This window comes from Nannospalax galili, unplaced genomic scaffold (assembly GCF_000622305.1).
Source record: "Nannospalax galili isolate Female #2095 unplaced genomic scaffold, S.galili_v1.0 scaffold646, whole genome shotgun sequence".
Taxonomy (NCBI): Eukaryota; Metazoa; Chordata; class Mammalia; order Rodentia; family Spalacidae; genus Nannospalax; species Nannospalax galili.
In genome coordinates this window covers 1,341,990-1,361,357 of record NW_008355279.1, presented here as the reverse complement: position 1 = coordinate 1,361,357, position 19,368 = coordinate 1,341,990, and the positions used below count along the sequence as shown (strand labels likewise).

The following is a 19,368-nucleotide window of genomic DNA, read 5'->3' as shown; positions in this document are numbered from 1 at the left end:
AAGCCAGCCGCTAACACTTAAGTCTTATAACACCTATTAAAAAGAAGAGGTTGTTTGAGGCTAGCCTAGTCTGCATAGCAAGTTCTAAGCGAGCCAGTGCAACACAGTGAGACCCTGCCTCAAAAAAAGAAAGAAAAGAAAAAGAAGGGGAGGAGGTTAGTCGAGTTAATTTTAGAACATTTTTTTGCACAAAGTAATGATTTTAATGGTTCAGAACATCTTTGGTCAGTATCTGTAGCCAGAACAAGAAAATCACATGTAGAAATAACATTTTTTAAATTATAGCTCATTTACTGCCTTTGCCCATTTCTGGTAGTTTGTGATCTGATAAACTGACTACCCAGCTGCTCAATCACTTTTTCGAGAATGTTCTCTCAGGATGCAGTTTGTTGACATATTTAGGGATGTTACAATGTCCTACCCACAGAAGTAGCTTTAGACGCTTTCTAGTACCACATTAATAGCAGGCTCAGCTTTTTATTTATTTATGAAATTTATTGAATTCACTTTGGATTTTTTGGATTCACGTTTTTAAATTTTTATTTATACATATGAGTGTTTTGCCTGATGTTGTTAAGAGCACCTATGTTGTGCAATGTCTTTCTGAGCCACTGGAAGGTGTTTGATCCCCTGGAACTGGAGTTAGGGACAGCTGTTAGCTACTGTCTAGGTTTTGGAAATCAAACTTGGTTCCTCTGCAAGAGCAGTCAGTGCACTTAACCGCTGAGCCATCTGTCCAGACCCTGGATTCACATTTGTGGACTTCACAATGTCGATGACAAATTAGTTGCATAATTATTTAAACTTCCTTCATGTTTTTGTTAACTGAAGTACAAAGTTTCTATGGGTACATACAAACATTCATGACTCTCAAGGGGATACAACACATCAAGGCATCAGCTATGGTGGCCATCAGAGAGTACGCTCCTTAACCAATGTCTCTATGAATCAAATGGATCAAGATCAAGCAATCTAGTTCATGCAATGAATGCTCAGTAAAATTAAATTGGTCATGATTGCTATGATGGTGATTAAGGTCCATAGTTGGCTGTAAAACTGCCTGATTTAAAGGAGTATCCAAGCTGGGCATGGGGGTGCACACCTGTAATCCCAGTACTTGGGAGGTGGAGGCAAGAGTATTGGGGGTTCAAGATCATCCTTGGCTGCATATTGAGTTCAAGACTAGCCTTAGCTATTCATGAAACCCTACCTCAAAAATAGTGCCATTGTTTTCTGAAGAAAATGACTAATTTATTAAATTCCACAGACAGCAAAGTCCTATCAATATAGCATTTAGTCTGGAGTTCCACACCCACTAAAATTAAGAATAACCAATGTTAAACTGGCCTAAAACCTGGTTTAGATACTTAGAGTAAGTGTCATAGTTCACACAAAGACACAAAATTAAAGTAGGTATAACACTTAAAAACTTTTCATGGCAAATTAAAAATTAACGTTTAAATTTTGAAAAATTTCAAACCTTATTATGATATTTTTTATCTAATTAAACTTCCAAAATGCTAACTGAATTAATTGAAAATAACCTCACTGTTGGATTTTTTTTCAAGTTTGCCCAGCATTTCAAAATAGTGACCGAATTAAAACCTTTAAAATGTCAAAGTATGGTATACATATTGCACTCTCCTGCTTGGGCTATGCTAGTTATTTTCTTCCATGACAAGATTCCAAAATGATGGAACAAAATACATTTTAAAATCAATGGGTAGGGGCTGAAGAGATGGTTCCATGGTTCAGAGTGTGTACTGCTCTGCAAAGGAGCCGAACTTGGTTCCCAGAACCCACTTCAGGTGACTCACAATCACTTATAACTCCAGCTCCACAGGCACCCAACACTTCTGCCCCCCTGAGGACATCTGCACTCACATGCACATATCCTCCCACATGTACATAATTAAGAAATAAATCTTTTTAAAAAATCAATGGGTACTTGATTAATTCCTTGAAATTGTCAATGTCATTACAAAACTCTTCCGGGATTTTGTAAGATTTGATCCCTTAAATAGTTTCAAGTTTATCTTATAGAGGGAGGAAAACTTTTCATATATTGACTTCTTTTAATCCTTTTTTGATCCCTCAATGACCAAAGAAAATTCTGAAAAAATTGTTTCATGTTCCTGCCTTGATAAAAAGTTCTTTAAAATTATTTTCCTTCCTTCCTTCCCTCCTTTTCCTCCTCCTCTTCCTTCTCCTCTTCCTACTCCTTTATATCATTTTTTGCTTTTTGAAACAAGATCTCACTGTTGCCCCAGCTGGCCTAGAACTCACTATGTAGACCAGGCTGACCTCAATCTCATAGAGATCCATCTGCCTCTGCTTCATGAGTACTAGGACTAAAGGCATGGACCACCATACTCAGCTCCTCCTCCTCCTCCTCCTCCTCCTCCTCCTCCTTCCTCTTCTCCTTCTTCAACCCAGACTGTTCTTGAACTCACTATGTATCTGATAATGACCTTGAACTCTTCATCCCCCTGCCTCTACTTCCCAGGTGCTGGGATAGTAGACATGAAACCCTGGGTTTCATGCATGACAGACAAGCGTTCTACCAATTGAGCTACAGCCCAAGCCCAAAAGCTAAAAATTTCTAATAAACTAACCAAAACTATTAACTTTGAAATATCTATATATCTGTACATCTCCTTCAAACCATTATAAACTTTTATAATCAAGATTTTGGTCAATTATACTAGAGTCAAATTAGGTAAAGAAAAGTTTATGTTGCAAACATAAAGCCACTTTCCAATAAGCATGACAAAAACAAACTATCCATTTGTCTTCTACTGAAGACATTATTAAAATCTGTCCAATGGCTTATTTCCAAATGGTCCATACACAATCCTTGGGAATGTTTTAAGATTGACCGTAGAGTTCTAACTTCCATTTAGACCCAGATGTCTTGATTTTTGTTTCAGCATCTGATTCTTTCAACTGTTCCTATAGATTTAAAATAACCCTGATTATTTCCAAAACCATCACATCCACAGAAAGTCTAGCCATCTACTGTCTGACATCTTGCTGAACCAAACTTCAGCAATAAAACCAAGGAGAAAATTAGGAGTTGAGTAGAACATTCAGTTTTCTTCCCCCAAGCCCCTGACATAGAAGGAGGAAATCTAGAATGCTAATTTGTTCTATTACTTTTATGTGGAATTGGAACATCAATGTTTTCACCCATCTTTAAGAGTGACTTCCAACCCCTCTCAACCCCTGAAGTCTCTGATTAGCTGTAAGATTCAGATTTTTCCTTAATTAGTTTGAAATGCCACATAACCAGCACCCCACTAGCACCAAAAAAGACCACCTAAGACCCCTGTTAGTAACTTTCTTTACTTGAATGAAATCTCTAACCACTTCAAAGTATTAATTTTGAATATTAACTGCTTTTAGCCTTTGATTATAGGAAGGTATGGGAAATTTCAAGGAAAGCTATTCAGAAGACAGAAATTAGCCAGGCCAAACTGCAAGATCCAAACCAGGCAAGGGGCTGAAGGAAGCAGAAAAATTCTCCACAGATGCACTACAAGCCTTTGGCAGTAGACGAGTCTAAGCAGAGGTCAGTTAAATCTGTTCACTCATAAGTAGTTTATAGATCCGAACAAGGTTCAGTAAGAAATGTTTTGTGATCTTTTTTTAGCATTCTGCAAGGGTACAAACATTTAGTTGATATGGACCTTACTGTATTTAATGTGGCAATCATACAAGTTTTACTAGTACACACAGAGGTAATTCTCAACTGTGGGAATGTACAAACAATACACCATCTGCAGATGCAGCTCCAGTTTTCTATTTTTGCTAGAACTAGGTTATTCACTGCAAAGGTCATGCTACTATTCCTAGGAAGTACAGGAGGCATGGAGCTACGAGAGCTAGCATATGAGGGAAGTTTTCACTCTGCCTTTGTAGTTTGAAGATGACTCACTGGAAACAGAATAGCATTGGCAATAGTGATATTGCCTGGCTTGAGTGCACTAGTCCACAAACCCAGCAGTTTATCTGGTTTCTTGCTACAAGAGTAGCTTTTGCTATGGCCTCCACACATTATAGTCCTAGACATTTCCCTTAAAGGAAAGGGAAGGGATTAGGACAGCAGGTAACAGGGGAAAGGGAAGAGAAGACTTCATCCATGATATTGGGAAAGCTGTCCACAATTATAATGCCATCTGCTTCTGGGGAGAAAGATTCCTAGCTAGATTTTCCTTAAGGTCTCTAATAAATGCACAATTTGAGCAGACAGAAGTCCCTTTAAGTTAAGAGATACAGAGCTCAGACTGAAGACCCAGAAGTTTTACTGCAGAGAAAAACCTGAATTGGTCTCATCCAACGAAATCAAGGATAGTCATTTAATGGTGGTATTTCTAAAACACCCATTCTTCAGGTTCTGGATCATGGAAATTCTGGCTAGCATCAGCTGGTGGCCATGAAGAGCTGTTTTAAGTTACAGAAAATATGCTTTGGTGTAATGCCTAAAACCTTGACTACTGGGGCTTGAGAGACGGCTCAGCAGTTAAGAGCACTGGCTGCTCTTGAAGAGGACCTGAGTTCAGTTCCTAGCACCCACATGTTGACTAACAACTGTCCATTAACTCCAGTTCCAGGGAACTGATGCCCTCTTCTGGCATCCCATAGATGCACTTACATACATTCGGGCAAAATACTCATACACATAAAAATTTTTTTTTAATTTTTTAAAAATTGACTATTGAATCATGTCAGAGTTTATGAGATTGCAAGTTACATAAATTCCTATTACTAAGGGAGCAGACTTTTTATATAAAAAAGATTTATTTGTTATTTATTTGTATGTGTATGTGCCTGCATATATTTATGTACATCATACATATGTGTGAAGATGTCCTTGAAGGCCAGAAGAGAGCATCAGAGCCCCTGGAACTGGAGTTACTGTTGGGCATGGGCCACAACATACTGGTACTGGGAACTGATCAGGGTCCCCTGCAAGAGCAGCAAGCACTGTTAACCACTGAGATACCTCTCCATCCCCTAGAGGCGCAGCTTTGACGTGACCATTTTACAAAGGTTTGGTCTGTGCTCTCCAAAGGGAGTTGCCTTCAGTTAGTAGTGCCTGTTATTAAAGCAATCCAGCTGATTCATTATGCAGTAAAACAAGTACTACCGTTGTTGGTGGGGCTCCATGAAAGTCCTATATCGAAAGCACTTTTATTTTTTAGGAAAGTTATTTTTAATATTTTATTTATTATTTTTATTTTATGTGTACGAGTGTATTGCCTGCATGTATGTGAGTGCACCTGTGTTGTGCAATGTCGCAGAGGTCAGAAGAGGGCTTTGGATTCCCCTGGAAGTGGAGTTAAGGATGGTTCATAGCCGCCATCCTCTGCAAGAGCAGTCTGTGCTCTTAACCGCTGAGCCATCTCTCCAGCCCCAAAAGTACTTTTTTTGGAGACAGGGTTTCTATGTAGCTCACTGGCCTCAAACTCACTATATAATCAAGGATAACTTCAACTTTTGATCCATCCCCATGTCTCCAACTCCCAAGTGCTAAGGTTATAGGCATGCACCACTATGTCCAATTTATGCAAAATGTATTTTCTAATAATCATGGCTAAATAGCATCAGCCTTTCTATGTGGGAAAGCTTCTTTACAACCAGAAAATAAGCAATGCAGGTATCAAGTGAATGAAATCCATCTGTAAGGGTTTCAGTCACCCAGCTTCTGGAAACATCACCTAAGGCTTTTACTAACTTAGCCAAAATTAAGGGTTTAACAAATCAAACGTTGATTAGAAGCCCCCCCTTTTTTGCACAAAAAAATATTTATCCACAAATGTTTGGTTATATTTTGGATCATTCCATCTCTACTGTGATGAATTTGAAGTGCGGAGCTTTAATACTGGAAACTTAAAGACTCAGCAAGTACTAGGCAGCCATCCAAACTCTCCCTGAGTCCATGCTTAGCAATGGATTTACATCTGCTTAAACACCAATTATGCCTCTCCACCTCAGGTGCCTAAAGCTGTTTATTAAATAGATTACAGTAGGTAATTAGACTTGGATCAGTATTGTGGAATTCCTTCAAATTCCATAGCTTAACAATTTCACTACCAGCTACTTAGCATGAAAATCTGCCAAGTAATTTCCATAGTACTTAATTACTTCTTGTTGTGCTTGATGCTGGGTTAAACATCAGCTTGGTGTTTACAAGCTGTTTAGTTTTTTTTCTTAATTAGAGGTTCAGAATACCTGTTCAGTCCAATGGAATGGTCTTAAAGTTACAAAGTCTTGAACTTGATAGAGTCCTTCCCACGAATGTTCTTGAACTCCAAACTCATAGTGGCTTAGGAAAGGACGAGACTAAACAATTAACTGTCTGTGAATGACAAGTCTTAAAATGGCCATGGTTAAAGATCTAGGGAGAGTTCATTACAACAGTGATGCACTCGTGTCTGTTGCATACAACTTTTATGATATGGGTCTTGCTATATTGCCTGTTCTGACCAGAAGTCCTGGTCTGGATTGATCTGCCTGCCTCAGCTTCCTAATTAGCTAGGACACAAATAGGACCACTGTGCCTGAATCTTGCTTATAACACTCAAAGATAACAATTACAGTTATGACTGACAAGGTTCTACCAGGGCTGTTATATTCCCATGAATTTTATACAATTTTCTGAGAAACATATTAATAACCCCCTACAAATATCACCCTCCAAAATTTTAACATTACTTACTATTTGGCAATGTTTTCAATGTACTTTAATATATCAAATAAGCGTAATTAATGTAATATCTCTATTTTTATAAAAACAATTATCCTTCTGAGAAATTGCAAGGATCCGTCTGGAAAACCACCATATTATTTAATAGTCAAGAAAAAAAATTTAGGGCTGGAGAGATAGCTCAGTGGTTAAGAACACTGTTCTTGCAGAAGACCCAGGTTTGAATCCCAGCACCCACATGACAGCTAACAACTATCCATAACTCCAGTTCTAGGGGGATCCAACAATCTCTTCTGTCCTCTGCGGGCATTTCACAACACAGGTGCACTTACCTATATGCAGGCAATACACACATACACATAAAATAATGAAAAATAAAATATTTTAAAAATTGATTTGATTTGATTTGATCTGGGGAATAACTTCATAAAAAATATCAAAGGTTTAGAAGCCAGGTATAGTGACACATGCCTTTAATCCCAGCACTCAGGAGGCAGAAGCAAGTGGATCTCTGTGAGATTGAAGCCTGCAGGGTCTACATGGCAAGTTCCAGGCCAGCTGGGATTTAGGAAGACCCTGTCTCAACAAAACAAAACAAAAATCGAAAGTTTAAAACACTTATTCAAAACAGCATCACAGGTCAAAGTAAGCACTAATCCTTCTTTAACCAAAGTGATATTAACACTTCAAAAGCAAATGCAGAAACTCATATTGTTGGATAAACTTAGCTCCTTTAATAGAGACTTAATCTCTTGAAGTAAACAAAAACTTAATGATTAAAGCATGAAGGACAGGAAATTACTTAATAAAACTGAGAATCTTTGTTTTCTAGGCCAACTACTACAAATAAATTTCTTTCAAGATATCTTATTAAGAGCCAGACTGTAGTGTGTAATACTGACGTACTAATGCTTAAAAAAAAAAAAAAGCCAGTCAATTTGCTAAGAATACCTTGCTGTTTTAGCAAAGAGAATCAAATTCTAGTTTGGCAGTGTATTTTAGATCAGCTTTTGAAAAAACTTGTAAGCACTTCTCTTTTAATCTGAGCAAGCATGATCGAAGATTGTCTACAGGCCTACAGTGCTCTCGTTTATTTACTGCTGTCTCTGTTTTCATCTCTGTGTACTTCTACTCCATGTTATTCTACTTTAGAATAGAAATTACTCCATTTTTCTCTTAATACAATAAAACCTCAACACGCTTTATGAGTTTTCTTTACTCAAAGCACATCTTATCTTTCTTGTATAGTTGCACATAGGATTTCCAACTTCTTATTTTTAGTAGTTTTAGTTTTGTGTGTTAATTAAAAGGCTTTTGGTGTGTGTTTTTTTTTGGGGGGGATGGTCTCTTTGATTTTTCTCCCTTAGCAACTAGTCTTCAGGGGAGGTGGTTTCCAGGTCGGTTCCAGCTCCATTGACCCAAATCGTGTGTCCAAAGTATGTCCTGTCTTCAGCAATAGGGTCTTACTTTCAAGTTCTGGGAGGCAATCAAGGACTGTGACAATAGTCTGTATAATTGTGGGAGTCCTTTGGACTTTCCTGGCCAACAACTCAAAGAGAGGTTTCTCCTGTCTGGCACTCTTTCTTGTATGTAGCCTTCAGCTATATTCATGGACTCATGTAGAGATATTGTATATATTATTTTTTAGCAAGTTTTCGGACTAACATGATTCCCTCTGGGTTTTTATATTAGCTGGGCATTATTTATCTCTCCTCTCTCCTTCTGTTTACTCTCCCTCCATGCCCTCCCCATTTAAAGTATCCCCATTTTTCCCATTTCTCCCATGATAATACCGTCTCCTATGGTCCCTCCTCTCTTGAGCTCCTCCTTCCCCTTTAGTCTCATAGTTCCTTGTATAACCCTCCCCCTCCCACTTAAATATCCCCATTTTGCCCATTTCTCCCTTGGTAACACCTGTCTCCTATTCTTTTCTCTCAGGTTCCTTCTTTCCCTTTACCTCCCTGGTTCCTTTCCATTCTCCAGGTTCCTGTGGTTATATCAGGATACATACTCATATACAAGGATTTGATGCTAGGATCCACAAATGAGGGAGAACACATGTTGTTTGTTTTTCTGACTCTGTGTTATTTCACTTAGTATAACAGTTTCTAGTTCCATCCATTTACCTGAAATTTTCATGATTTCATCTTTCTTTACTGCTGAATAGAAATCCATTGTGTAAATGAACCACATTTTCATTATCCACTTGGGACACTTAGGTTGCTTCCATCTCTTAGCATCACAAAGAGCCTATTCAGGCACTCTCAGGCCTAGTTCATATTTTTTGAAATACTACTTCATTTGCACTAACATTTAATTCTCTCTTTAAAAAAAAAGACTTGTTTTATTTTTACTTAATGTGAGGTTGGACTTATTTCAGTAAAAAATGCTCAAATAGCCGGGCGTGGTGGCGCATGCCTTTAATCCCAGCACTCGGGAGGCAGAAGCAGGAGCATCTCTGTGAGTTCAAGGCCAGCCTGGTCTACATAGTGAGCTCCAGGCCAGCTGGGGCTACTGGGAGACCCTGTCTCAAAAAAAGACAAAAAAAAATGCTCAAATAATTGAGACTGGTGAGATGGCTCAGCAGCAAAGCCTGATTACCTGAATTCAATCTCTGGAACCCACATAAGGGTGGAAAAAGAGAATCAACTCCAGTGATGTCCTCTGATCCTCACACATGCACTGTGACGTGCATACCCACACCCATGCACAACACACAATAATGGATAGGTAGATAAAAGTAAAAATAACTGCTCAAATAAAGGCCTGTGAAGTAAAGTGTTGATGTGACACACTTGGGGATCTGAGTTAGGGCCCCAGCACCCATGTAAAAAGCCAGGCACAGCCACGGTGCCTGTAATCCCAGAGCTGGGGAGGCAGAGACAGGAGGATCCCTGGAGCTTGCTGGCCAGCTGGCTTAGTCTAATTGGTGAGCTTCAGGCTCAGTGAGAGACTCTGCTGCAAAAACAAGATGGAGAGTGATTAAGGAAGACACCTGCCATCAGTCTCTGCTCCACACACACATGCATGTGTGTACACATACACCTGCACACACAAATGCTCAAATAGTATTAGAGAACTACAAATCTGCAGAGCTCCAATTGAAGAGGTGACTTGTCCTTGGCCCTAGTTGCAGTGTGAGCTCACTGGACACGAGACCCTGGCTGGTCCTTCATCCATCACTCTGCTTCTGAAGGTCTACTTCACATCTCATAACTCATGCCAATTTGTTAAAAGAGAAACTTTAAGCAAATAAAATTTAGAGTTTATGTGATCAGAGATGATTCATGAATAGAAAGTGCCCAGAACCAACAAAGGTTAGCAATAACTATCCAGCAATGTGGAGTGGGTAATAGTTAAAAAGAAATGACACACAGATAGCAGCCTGATTGGTTGGACCTTAGTATTTGTCTTATTTGGACACATCTGTCTGAGTAGTTTTCAGTCTGTGACTGGCTGAAAGCTTGACAGCTTTTGTTGGCCAAGGCTATAATACTTGTTTTAAGACTATACTTGGTTGCAGTTCACTGCCATACTAAGTTAGGTTATAGTTTGGTACACATGGATACACATAGCTTAAGGCCGCATTCAGTAAATTTATCACAATATATTGTCTTTGAATAATTTAAATTTATTTTTATTTTATGTGTATGAGCATTTTGCCTGCATGTATATAATGCAATGTGCAGTGCTTCAGAAGCCAGAACAGGGTGTTGGGTTCCCCTAGAACTGGGGTTAAGGACAGTTGTTAGCCACCCTGGGGTGTTGGGAACCGAACCTGGGTTCTCTGCAAAAGCAGCCAGTGACCTTAATTGTTGAGCCATCTCTCCAGTTCTTCTTTGAATAAATTTTTTAAGACACGGTCTCACGTAGCCCAGGCTGGTCTCAAACTCTCGACATAGCCTCTACCTTACACGCATGTGCCACTACACCCAGGTGGTATAAAATTGGTTAAAGGACATTAGTTACTTTTCCCATTGTTGTGACAAAATACACAACGAAAGCAACTTAAAGAGGAAGGTTTTATTTTGGCCCACAGTTCATCATGGTGGGAAAGGTGTGGCAAGAACAGCTCTAGCTGAAGTGTGAGGAATACTACCCGTGTGAAGTACCCATAGCCAGGAAGCAGAGAGCTGGATGCCAGTGCTACACTTACTTTCCCCTTTTTTATTTAGCCTGAAACCATAGGCCATAGAATAGCAATGCCCATACCAGGATGGGTCTTCCCACTTCAGACCACTCTGGAAAATGTCCTTACAACATGCCCTCATAAGTGTCTTCTAGTTGACTCTAAATTCCAAGTTGACAAGATTAACCATCACATAGTCATTGAGACAATGTATACATGGGAATGAAATATTTCTAAAGAAGCCTTACAGACTACCCTCCTGATAGCTTTGGGATTCCCTTTAAGAAGAGATTCCATTTGGAGATGTTTAGTATTCCTCTCCTGCATAACGTATACTTACTTGTAGTTCAAAGTTAGGATTCCATATGTTCTAGCAATGTTGCTATTTTAACAACATTTTAACAACAAAATGAGGGATACTGAGGCTGGAGAGATGGCTTAGCAGTTAAGAGCACTGGCTACTCTTGCAGAGGACCAGGGTTTGGTTCCCAGCACCCACACAGCATCTTACAACCAATTGTGACTCCAGTTCCAGGGGAATCCAACACCTTCTTCTGACCTCTTTGGGCTCCTGCACACTGCTATACAGAAACTCATATAGTCAAACACACATAACACATTAAGTTTGTGTGCACATGTGTATGGAGAGGCTGGAGATCAGCCTCTGGTGCATTTCCTCAGGTGTTGTCCACCTTGTTCTTTTGAAACAGTCTCTCATTTGCCTTGGAACGCATCCATTAGGCTAGGCTGACTGGCCAGGAAGCCCAGGGATCTGCCTATCTTTGCATCCTCAGGCAGAGATTACAAGTGTATGCCACCATGCCCACTGTTTTAGTGGTTCTGGGGAATGTAACTCAGGTCCTCCTGTTCGTGTGGCAGGAAGTTTACCAGCTGAGCTTCTCTCCAGTTGTTTTTTTTAAATTTTGAAACAGTCTTACTAAACTACTCAGACTAGCCTTGAACTCACTCTAGCCCAGGCAAGTCTTAAACTCTCTATCCTCTAGTTTCAGCCTCCTGAGTTGCTGGGATTATAGGCGCTGCTACAAGAAGAGGATGAGGAAATATTTTGATAAGTTAAATTCTTAACATCTAGATTCTCATGTTAATTAATAGAGTATATTTGAAAATATATATAATCATTCCAAAAATAATTTTATGTTACATCATTGTTTTAATACAGAATAGACTTTTCTGTTTTGTTTAGTTTGAGACAGGGTCTCCCTGTATCTTCAGCTGGCCTGGAACTCAGTGTATAGACCAGGCTAGCCTAGATCTTACAGAGGTCTGTCTGCTTCTGCCTCTTGTGTGCTGGGATTAAAGGCCTGTGCCACCACGCCCAGGTAGAATAGACTTTTGACATATTGTTCACAAAGGAAAAGAACTGAAAAAAAATCCCATTTTTAAAGTAATTTTTATGCTAGGAGTAGTGGCAAATACCTGTAAATTCAGTGCTTAGGAGGTCGAAGTGAAGGATCACAAGTTCAAGAGCATTCTTGGCTACATATTTAGTTCAAGGCCAGCCTGGGCTACATGAAACCCTATCTCAATATAAAAATAAATAAAATAAAGTGATGTTGACAGTATACCCTTGGCAGCCTGGGACTTAGCCGATACATAGCTACATCCTGGACACTGGGAACAGAGAGGAACTACAATACAATTCAGCTGTGTCCTAGTAGACTCACTCCATGACCTGGCAGATAGCAACATCAGAGAAGTCAAAAAGAAGCTTCTCCAATTTTTGTTGTCTTTTTCTCTTTCTTGCTTTTACTTTTTACTATTTTTAGTGTGGTTTTTGTTTTACTCTTTTTTAAACTTGTGTGCTTTCATTTTTTTATTATTCCTACTTTTATCTCATTTTTAAAATTTTGAGATAGGGTCTTCCCATGTAGTGCGGCTTAGCTAGAACTTACTAGTAGCTAAGACTAGCCCAAATTGGTGATGTTCCAGCCTCAGCCTCAGCCTCTACCTTTAATTTTATTACATAGTTTGTCTTTGTTTTATAGTCAAATATTTGACCCCTTGCTCTTTAGCTCCCTCTCATTTTTCTTTTTTCTTCTTTTTCTAGTTTTCCTGTTCCCTTCTTTATCTTTATTATTACTGCAAACTTTTGTTAATTGACCTTTATTCTGCTTTATTTTTGCCACTTTCTTTTGCCTAATGATTAGTTGTATAGAAATTATCTTTAAGCAATTTATAATGATACTATATCTGGTTTGTTTTGATGGTGTTGCTGGAAGGGTGATTTATTTTCCCCTCTTAAATGGAACTAGGGACTGAGTCCTCAAGAAAAGGCTTGTACTTAACATGTACAGCAGAATACATGAGGTCCAGTGGGCAGATGGGGAAGGCATGACTAGAAGAAAACCTCTCCACACCATATAGCAGACAGCGAGGCAAAATACAGACTAAAGGAAGCACACTGAAAACTGTAAGGGAACAGTGCCAAGTTATTTACAAAGGCCAGACTATCAGAATTATATATATATATAATGTTTTAAAAATGGGAATCTATGAATAGAAAAAAATAGGAACATATAGCTCTAGTAATAATAGTATTGTCAGTGTAGATTTTTCTGTACTTCCCATCTTAAAAGTAATCCTCTGCCAGGTGTGGGTAGTGCATGCCTTTAATCCCAGCACTCAGGGAAGGCAGAGGCAGGTGTATCTCTGTGAGTTCAGGGCTAACCTGGTATATGTAGTAAGTTCCAGGCCAGCTGAGACTACAGGGAGACCCTGTCTCAAAAAAACAAAAACAAAAACAAAAATTCCCTATATTAAAACTTTAAATAGTGGAACAAGCTACTATCTCTCTTTAGCATTAAATGTCTAACATTATTTTAATGATTGTAAGTGAAAAGCCTTTGTCTTTTTAAATTTTAGGGAATGAGTGTCGCTATACTGGGACCCACTTTTCAAGATCTGGCCACAAACGTAAACCGAAATATCAGCAGTCTTTCTTTGATATTTGTGGGCCGTGCGTCTGGATTTCTGTGTGGTAGTATGATTGGTGGAGTTCTTTTTGACTGTATAAATCGGTTTTTACTTTTAGGTAGGTAAACATCAACTTTTGCTTCTCTGTGCCTGTCAATGAATTTTTATGTAATTTTTATGATAGGAGTAGTGGCAGCTTGTCTGTAGATACGAAAAGCACAGCCTGCAGATGGCTGACAGCAGAACTGGGAAATGTGTGGGTGTCCTCCCTGGCAGCTGGGCTTCTACGGCTCCTGTTCTTACCTCAACAGCTGCATCTGTACTGAGCCCTCTGGAAACTTCCTTGTGTGTGTGCATGCACACTTGTGCACTTGTGCAATCTGAGCCACTGTAATTTAGACTCTACTCCAAGATCACGTACTGAGTTTCCATGACGCCCTGTTTATCTGGGGTATAGGGCAGGATTCCCAGGGCCATGGGAGTAGGAATTAAGTACTGCAACCTGGCCAGACTGTGGCCTCTGGATTGAATATGTTTTTGTCCTCCTGTTCCATGTCACTGATGAGCCCAGTCTGCTCTGCTCCACTCTGGAAAAGATGGCAAAGTATTTTTTCAATAGATTGACATAATTAAAGAAAATTTAGATTAATGTTATAAAACACAAAGTAATGAGAATGATTTATTGCTGGTGAATAAATAAATGATTCTTTTTTAAAGATTTATTTTTATCATTTTAACTTATGTATATGTGTGTGTGCATGTGTGTGTGTAGTTATCTGTGGAGGCCTAAGGAGTTGGGATGCCCCTGGGGCTAGAGTTACAGTTGGTTGTGAGTCATCTGGTGTGTGTGCTGGGAACTGAACTTGGGTCCTCTGAAAGAGCAGTAGGTGCTCTTAAACCACTGAGCCATCTCTGCAGTCCCTAAATGATTCTCCTTATTTTCAAAGTGAGTTAAAAGCATATAATTCTTGTTTTCCTCCATAGTCCCACAAGTAATTAATTTAGAAAAGTTTAACCAGGAACTACTATACTGATTACATTGTTAACTCATATCTAAAAATACTTAGTTTCTTAAATGCAAAATAGTAAATAAATATTTTTTTGATTTTTTTGAGACAGGGTCTCCCTGTAGCCCCAAACTGTCCTGGAACTCACTATGTAGACTAGGCTGGCCTTGAACACACAGAGATCCACCTGCCTCTGCCTCCCAAGTGCTGGGATTAAAGGCATGTGCCACCATGCCCTGCTAAATAAATAATTTTTGGCCTGTTTCTTATAAAATTTTGCTTGATAGTATAATTTATTTTGATTAGTAGTATTAGAATTTTATTTAGGCCATAGTAATTCTACTTTATGTACAAAACCCTTATAAAATGTATATGGTTTTACATGACCACTTTAGAATCTGCAGCGCTCATCTACTCATGATTACGCAGGTTCAGTTTAATATTAATTTTGCATTTGTGAAAGTTTTTGTGATCCTGAGGAATAGTTTTTATAGCTTATTTTCTTTTTCTTTTAAAAATTTTTATTTTATTATTATTATTATTATTCGATCTTTTTGATACAGGGTCTTCCTATAGTCCCAGCTGGCCTGGAACTCACAGAGATCTGCTTGCCTCTGCCTCCTGAGTGCTGGGATTAAAGGTGTGTGCCACCACACCTGACCTTTATTTATTATTTTTATTTTATGTGTATGCAATGCCCATAGAGGTCAGAAGAGAGCATTGGATTCTCCTGGAAGTGAAGTTACAGATGGCTGTTAGCCACCATGTGGGTGCTGGGAATTGAACCCAGGTCCTCTGCAAAAGCAGCCAGTGCTCTTAACTGCTGAGCCATCTCTCCACCCCCATATTTTCTTTTTTTGTTATGAAAGTTTATTTTTGAATGCTGGGGACCAACCCGGGTCTCAGCATGCTGGACAAGCATTCTGTGACTGAGCAATGTTCCCTGCTCCATGTCTAGCTGATTTTCTCACTTTCCCCCCCCCAGGAGTGTCAATGGTGGCCACCACAGTTGGTCTTTATCTCATCCCGTTCTGCAAGACAGCAGTCTTACTGATTGTCACCATGTCTGTCTTCGGGGCTTCGGTTGGCATTGTGGATACAGGTCTGTGAAGCCTTCCATGCCATCTGCAAGAGTGGGAGATTTCAATCAAAAAAGAAGAGCAGATGATTTTAAACTGTCCCTGAGATGCTTTTGAAATGACACGCCTTACTGAATTGTTTGTGGGGTCACTCAGTCATAACGTCCTTATAGCAGCTATGCTTTGTGCTGATTTGGGCATTGCTTGTTTTTAAATTTATTATTTTTATTTTATGTGTATGCATGTATTTCCTGCATGTAGGTAAGTGCACCCATGTTGTGCAATGCCTGTGGAGGACAGAAGAGGCTATTGGGTCCCTTGGAACTAGAGTTACAGTTGTTAAGCGGCCATGTGGGTGCTGGGATTCGAACCTGAGTCTTCTGCAAGAACAGTCAGTGTTCTTAACCACTGAGCCATCTCTCCAGCCCCCGGGCACTGCTTTTTGAACAACCAACTAGAAACCTGAACTTAATGATTTTGTTCTAGGAGTGATAAATTGATAGGATGGAAACAGGCAGGTCTCCCTTCTGTGGTTGACAGTGCAGGTGAACAGGCTTTTATTTGGGGGGCTGAATTTTATCACTGTAAAGTAAGAGGAATTGACACTTTAATAAGATAAAAACAAGTATGGGACCATTATTTGACTGTGAAAGCCTAAGCAGACATATGTGTTAAAATACAGTTTCCTGAGCTAAGAGAAACTGAGCTCTGTGCTACTTTTTCTCTCTCTTCAGCTAATTTTTCTTAGAAGTTCTGGTTCTCCAATGGCATAGCTTTTCCCTATTGAAAACCTACTAAATAATATACAAGATATTTATTTGCATGATATTATTTCTTAAATAATACACTATTTATTTACATTCTAGCCCTTCCTCTCTGTTCTAATGTTATCTGATAAATCATGGAATATTTTATACTTCATGCTTCATTTGGTTGCAATATTGCAGAGTGGAGTCACATGCCTATCTCAACATCTCTGATTAAAATAAATAGCCAAAGTCTTGATGCTTCCGGCCTTCAGCTTGTAGGTGCTAAGACAGAGTTGTGAAGATTCTGAAAGTTGTGCCTGTTTCATCTAACTGATAGGACAGTCCTGGAACATTCCAGTTCCTGATGGGATGTTCTCCACTGCTCATGCATAATATTCAAGTGGTTGTCAGTTCTTATTACAGAAAGCTTTGGTCATTTGACCTCTATTTGATGATAACATTTTGCTTAGTAAACACATATTTTCCAAACACTTACAAATGAATAAGCCTATAATAGTACTCTCCAGTGTGGGGTTAGCACTGCTTATAACAAGCCTGTGCTCTTATGGCTGGCTATAGAAAGCAGTGCTTTTCAGCTTGTAGAATTCCATATATGAAAAAGTATGATGCATAGTTTTCTGGACTTAATTCCTTAATCACAGAATCACTTGGGGCCAGTTGTTGGAGAACTTAGAACATTATATTAATCCTGCCATGTAATACAGACTCAGTTTCTTCATCACAGTAATGATCAGTGGGTTTGGTTTTATTTTTTCACTAATTTTCAATTTAACTTCAATCATTTTCTCCATCTTTCATTGATAGGTGCAAATGTCCTCATCTTGGCTCTTTGGGGGGACAAAGGAGGTCCCCATATGCAGGCCTTGCACTTCAGTTTTGCCTTGGGTGCTGTTGTAGCTCCTTTGGTGGCTAAACTGGCATGGGGCACAGCAGCCCCTGCTGAAAACCACACGGAGCCTGACTTTCATCCTCTAATGCTGAACGGATCCTCTGAAGCCACCTCAGACCCTCTGTTTGCAGTGCCTGATGACATGAATTTGCTGTGGGCTTATGCTTCCATCGGCACTTATATTTTAATAGTTTCTGTCTTTCTCTTGGCTCTGTTTTGCAAGAAACACTCAAGGCAGCAAAAATCCACAGCATCAGCCCAGCGATCTCGAAGAGCTAAATACCACAAGGCCCTGCTCTGCCTCCTCTTCCTGTTCTTCTTTTTCTACGTTGGCGCTGAGGTGACATACGGCTCTTACGTATTCTCATTTGCAACCACCCATGTTGGCATGGAGGAAAGTGAAGCAGCCGGGTTGAACTCCATCTTCTGGGGGACCTTTGCAGGCTGCAGGGGCCTGGCCATCTTCTTTGCAGCGTGTCTACAGCCTGGAACCATGATTGTGTTGAGCAACGTTGGCAGCCTGGTCTCATCTTTATTTCTGGTGCTTTTTGATAAGAACAAGCTTTGTCTCTGGATCGCAACTTCCGTATATGGAGCCTCGATGGCAACCACATTTCCTAGTGGAGTTTCTTGGATTGAGCAGTACACCAGCATAAGTGGGAAATCTGCAGCATTTTTTGTAATTGGTGCCTCTCTAGGAGACATGGCTATTCCTGCAGTAATTGGAATTCTTCAAGGAAAATATCCCGATTTGCCTGTAGTTCTGTACACCTGTTTGGGGTCCGCAGTATTCACTGCTGTCTTATTTCCTGTGATGTATAAATTAGCCACTTTGCCTCTGGAACACCAGCAAAAAAGAAAGAGAAAGACAGAGGACCAGAAAGTGTTGTCTACTAGTTCTAGGCTATGAGGGGGGAGATTAAAGGGGGAGATGCAGCAAGAATGGAATGAGAAAGATTTTGAAGTGTTTGAAATGAGTGATCCAGTGAGGCAGTCAGTAGTAGAAACATCTAGAAATATTTTGATGGAACCACAAATGAAGTCTCCAAACAATTCCCAACTACCAGTTCTCTGCAGTTAATAAAGGCATTCCCCTGAGACACAACTGGACAAAAGGGACAGGCAGAGAAGATGGATTATTTCACTACTTCACTAAATAAAGAATTCAATCAATCAGATATTGCAGATTTTTTGATATCTCTTGGCAGTCAAACTTTCTAGGTTTACTTATATCAAATGCTAAAAAGGTTTTGAAATGTTCTATAATTTCCAGTCTTCCATAAACTATCAAGTGGTTTCATATGTAAGATCTTGCTAGGAGACTCATCTTTGGCAAATGGGTAATTACATAATATTTAATAGTCTCCATCCTTCAGAGCATGTAAAGAAGGCATTTGAGGTTGAGAAATTGGGGAGTGTGGCACAGGTCAGTACCACAGAGGAGTGGAATGGATTTGTAGAGCACAAGATTCAGGCATCCGTATTGTCAAGGGTGTTGAGAAGAATCATTTCATAAAAGAGCTAACTAGTATTATTTAGAATTTTTTTTTTTTTTTTGGTTTTTTTGAGACAGGGTCTTCCTGTAGCCCCAGCGGGCCTGGAACCTGATATGTTGACCAGGCTGGCCTTGAACTCACAGAGATTCATCTGCTTCTGCCTCCCAGGTGCTGGGATTAAAAGCGTGTTAGAAGTTTTAATAACTGCTTTATCTGCTGAGTTGGATCAAAGAATGGCATTGACCGATTTTTTTTTTTTTTGGTTTTTTTGAGACAGGGTCTTCCTGTAGCCCCAGCGGGCCTGGAACCTGATATGTTGACCAGGCTGGCCTTGAACTCACAGAGATTCATCTGC

The 19,368-nt window shown here is 39.5% G+C and overlaps 1 protein-coding gene across 1 annotated transcript; it reads left to right on the top strand.

Moving 5' to 3' along the window:
• The first annotated feature begins 3,507 nt into the window (after positions 1-3,507).
• LOC103749539 (sodium-dependent glucose transporter 1A-like) lies at positions 3,508-19,095 on the top strand. The gene is made up of 4 exons (XM_029555719.1): positions 3,508-3,571; positions 13,722-13,890; positions 15,765-15,881; positions 17,433-19,095. Exons 2-4 carry the CDS (start codon positions 13,725-13,727, stop codon positions 18,425-18,427), a joined length of 1,278 nt encoding a protein of 425 aa, XP_029411579.1. The 5' UTR covers positions 3,508-3,571; positions 13,722-13,724; the 3' UTR covers positions 18,428-19,095.
• Positions 19,096-19,368: the final 273 nt, after the last annotated feature.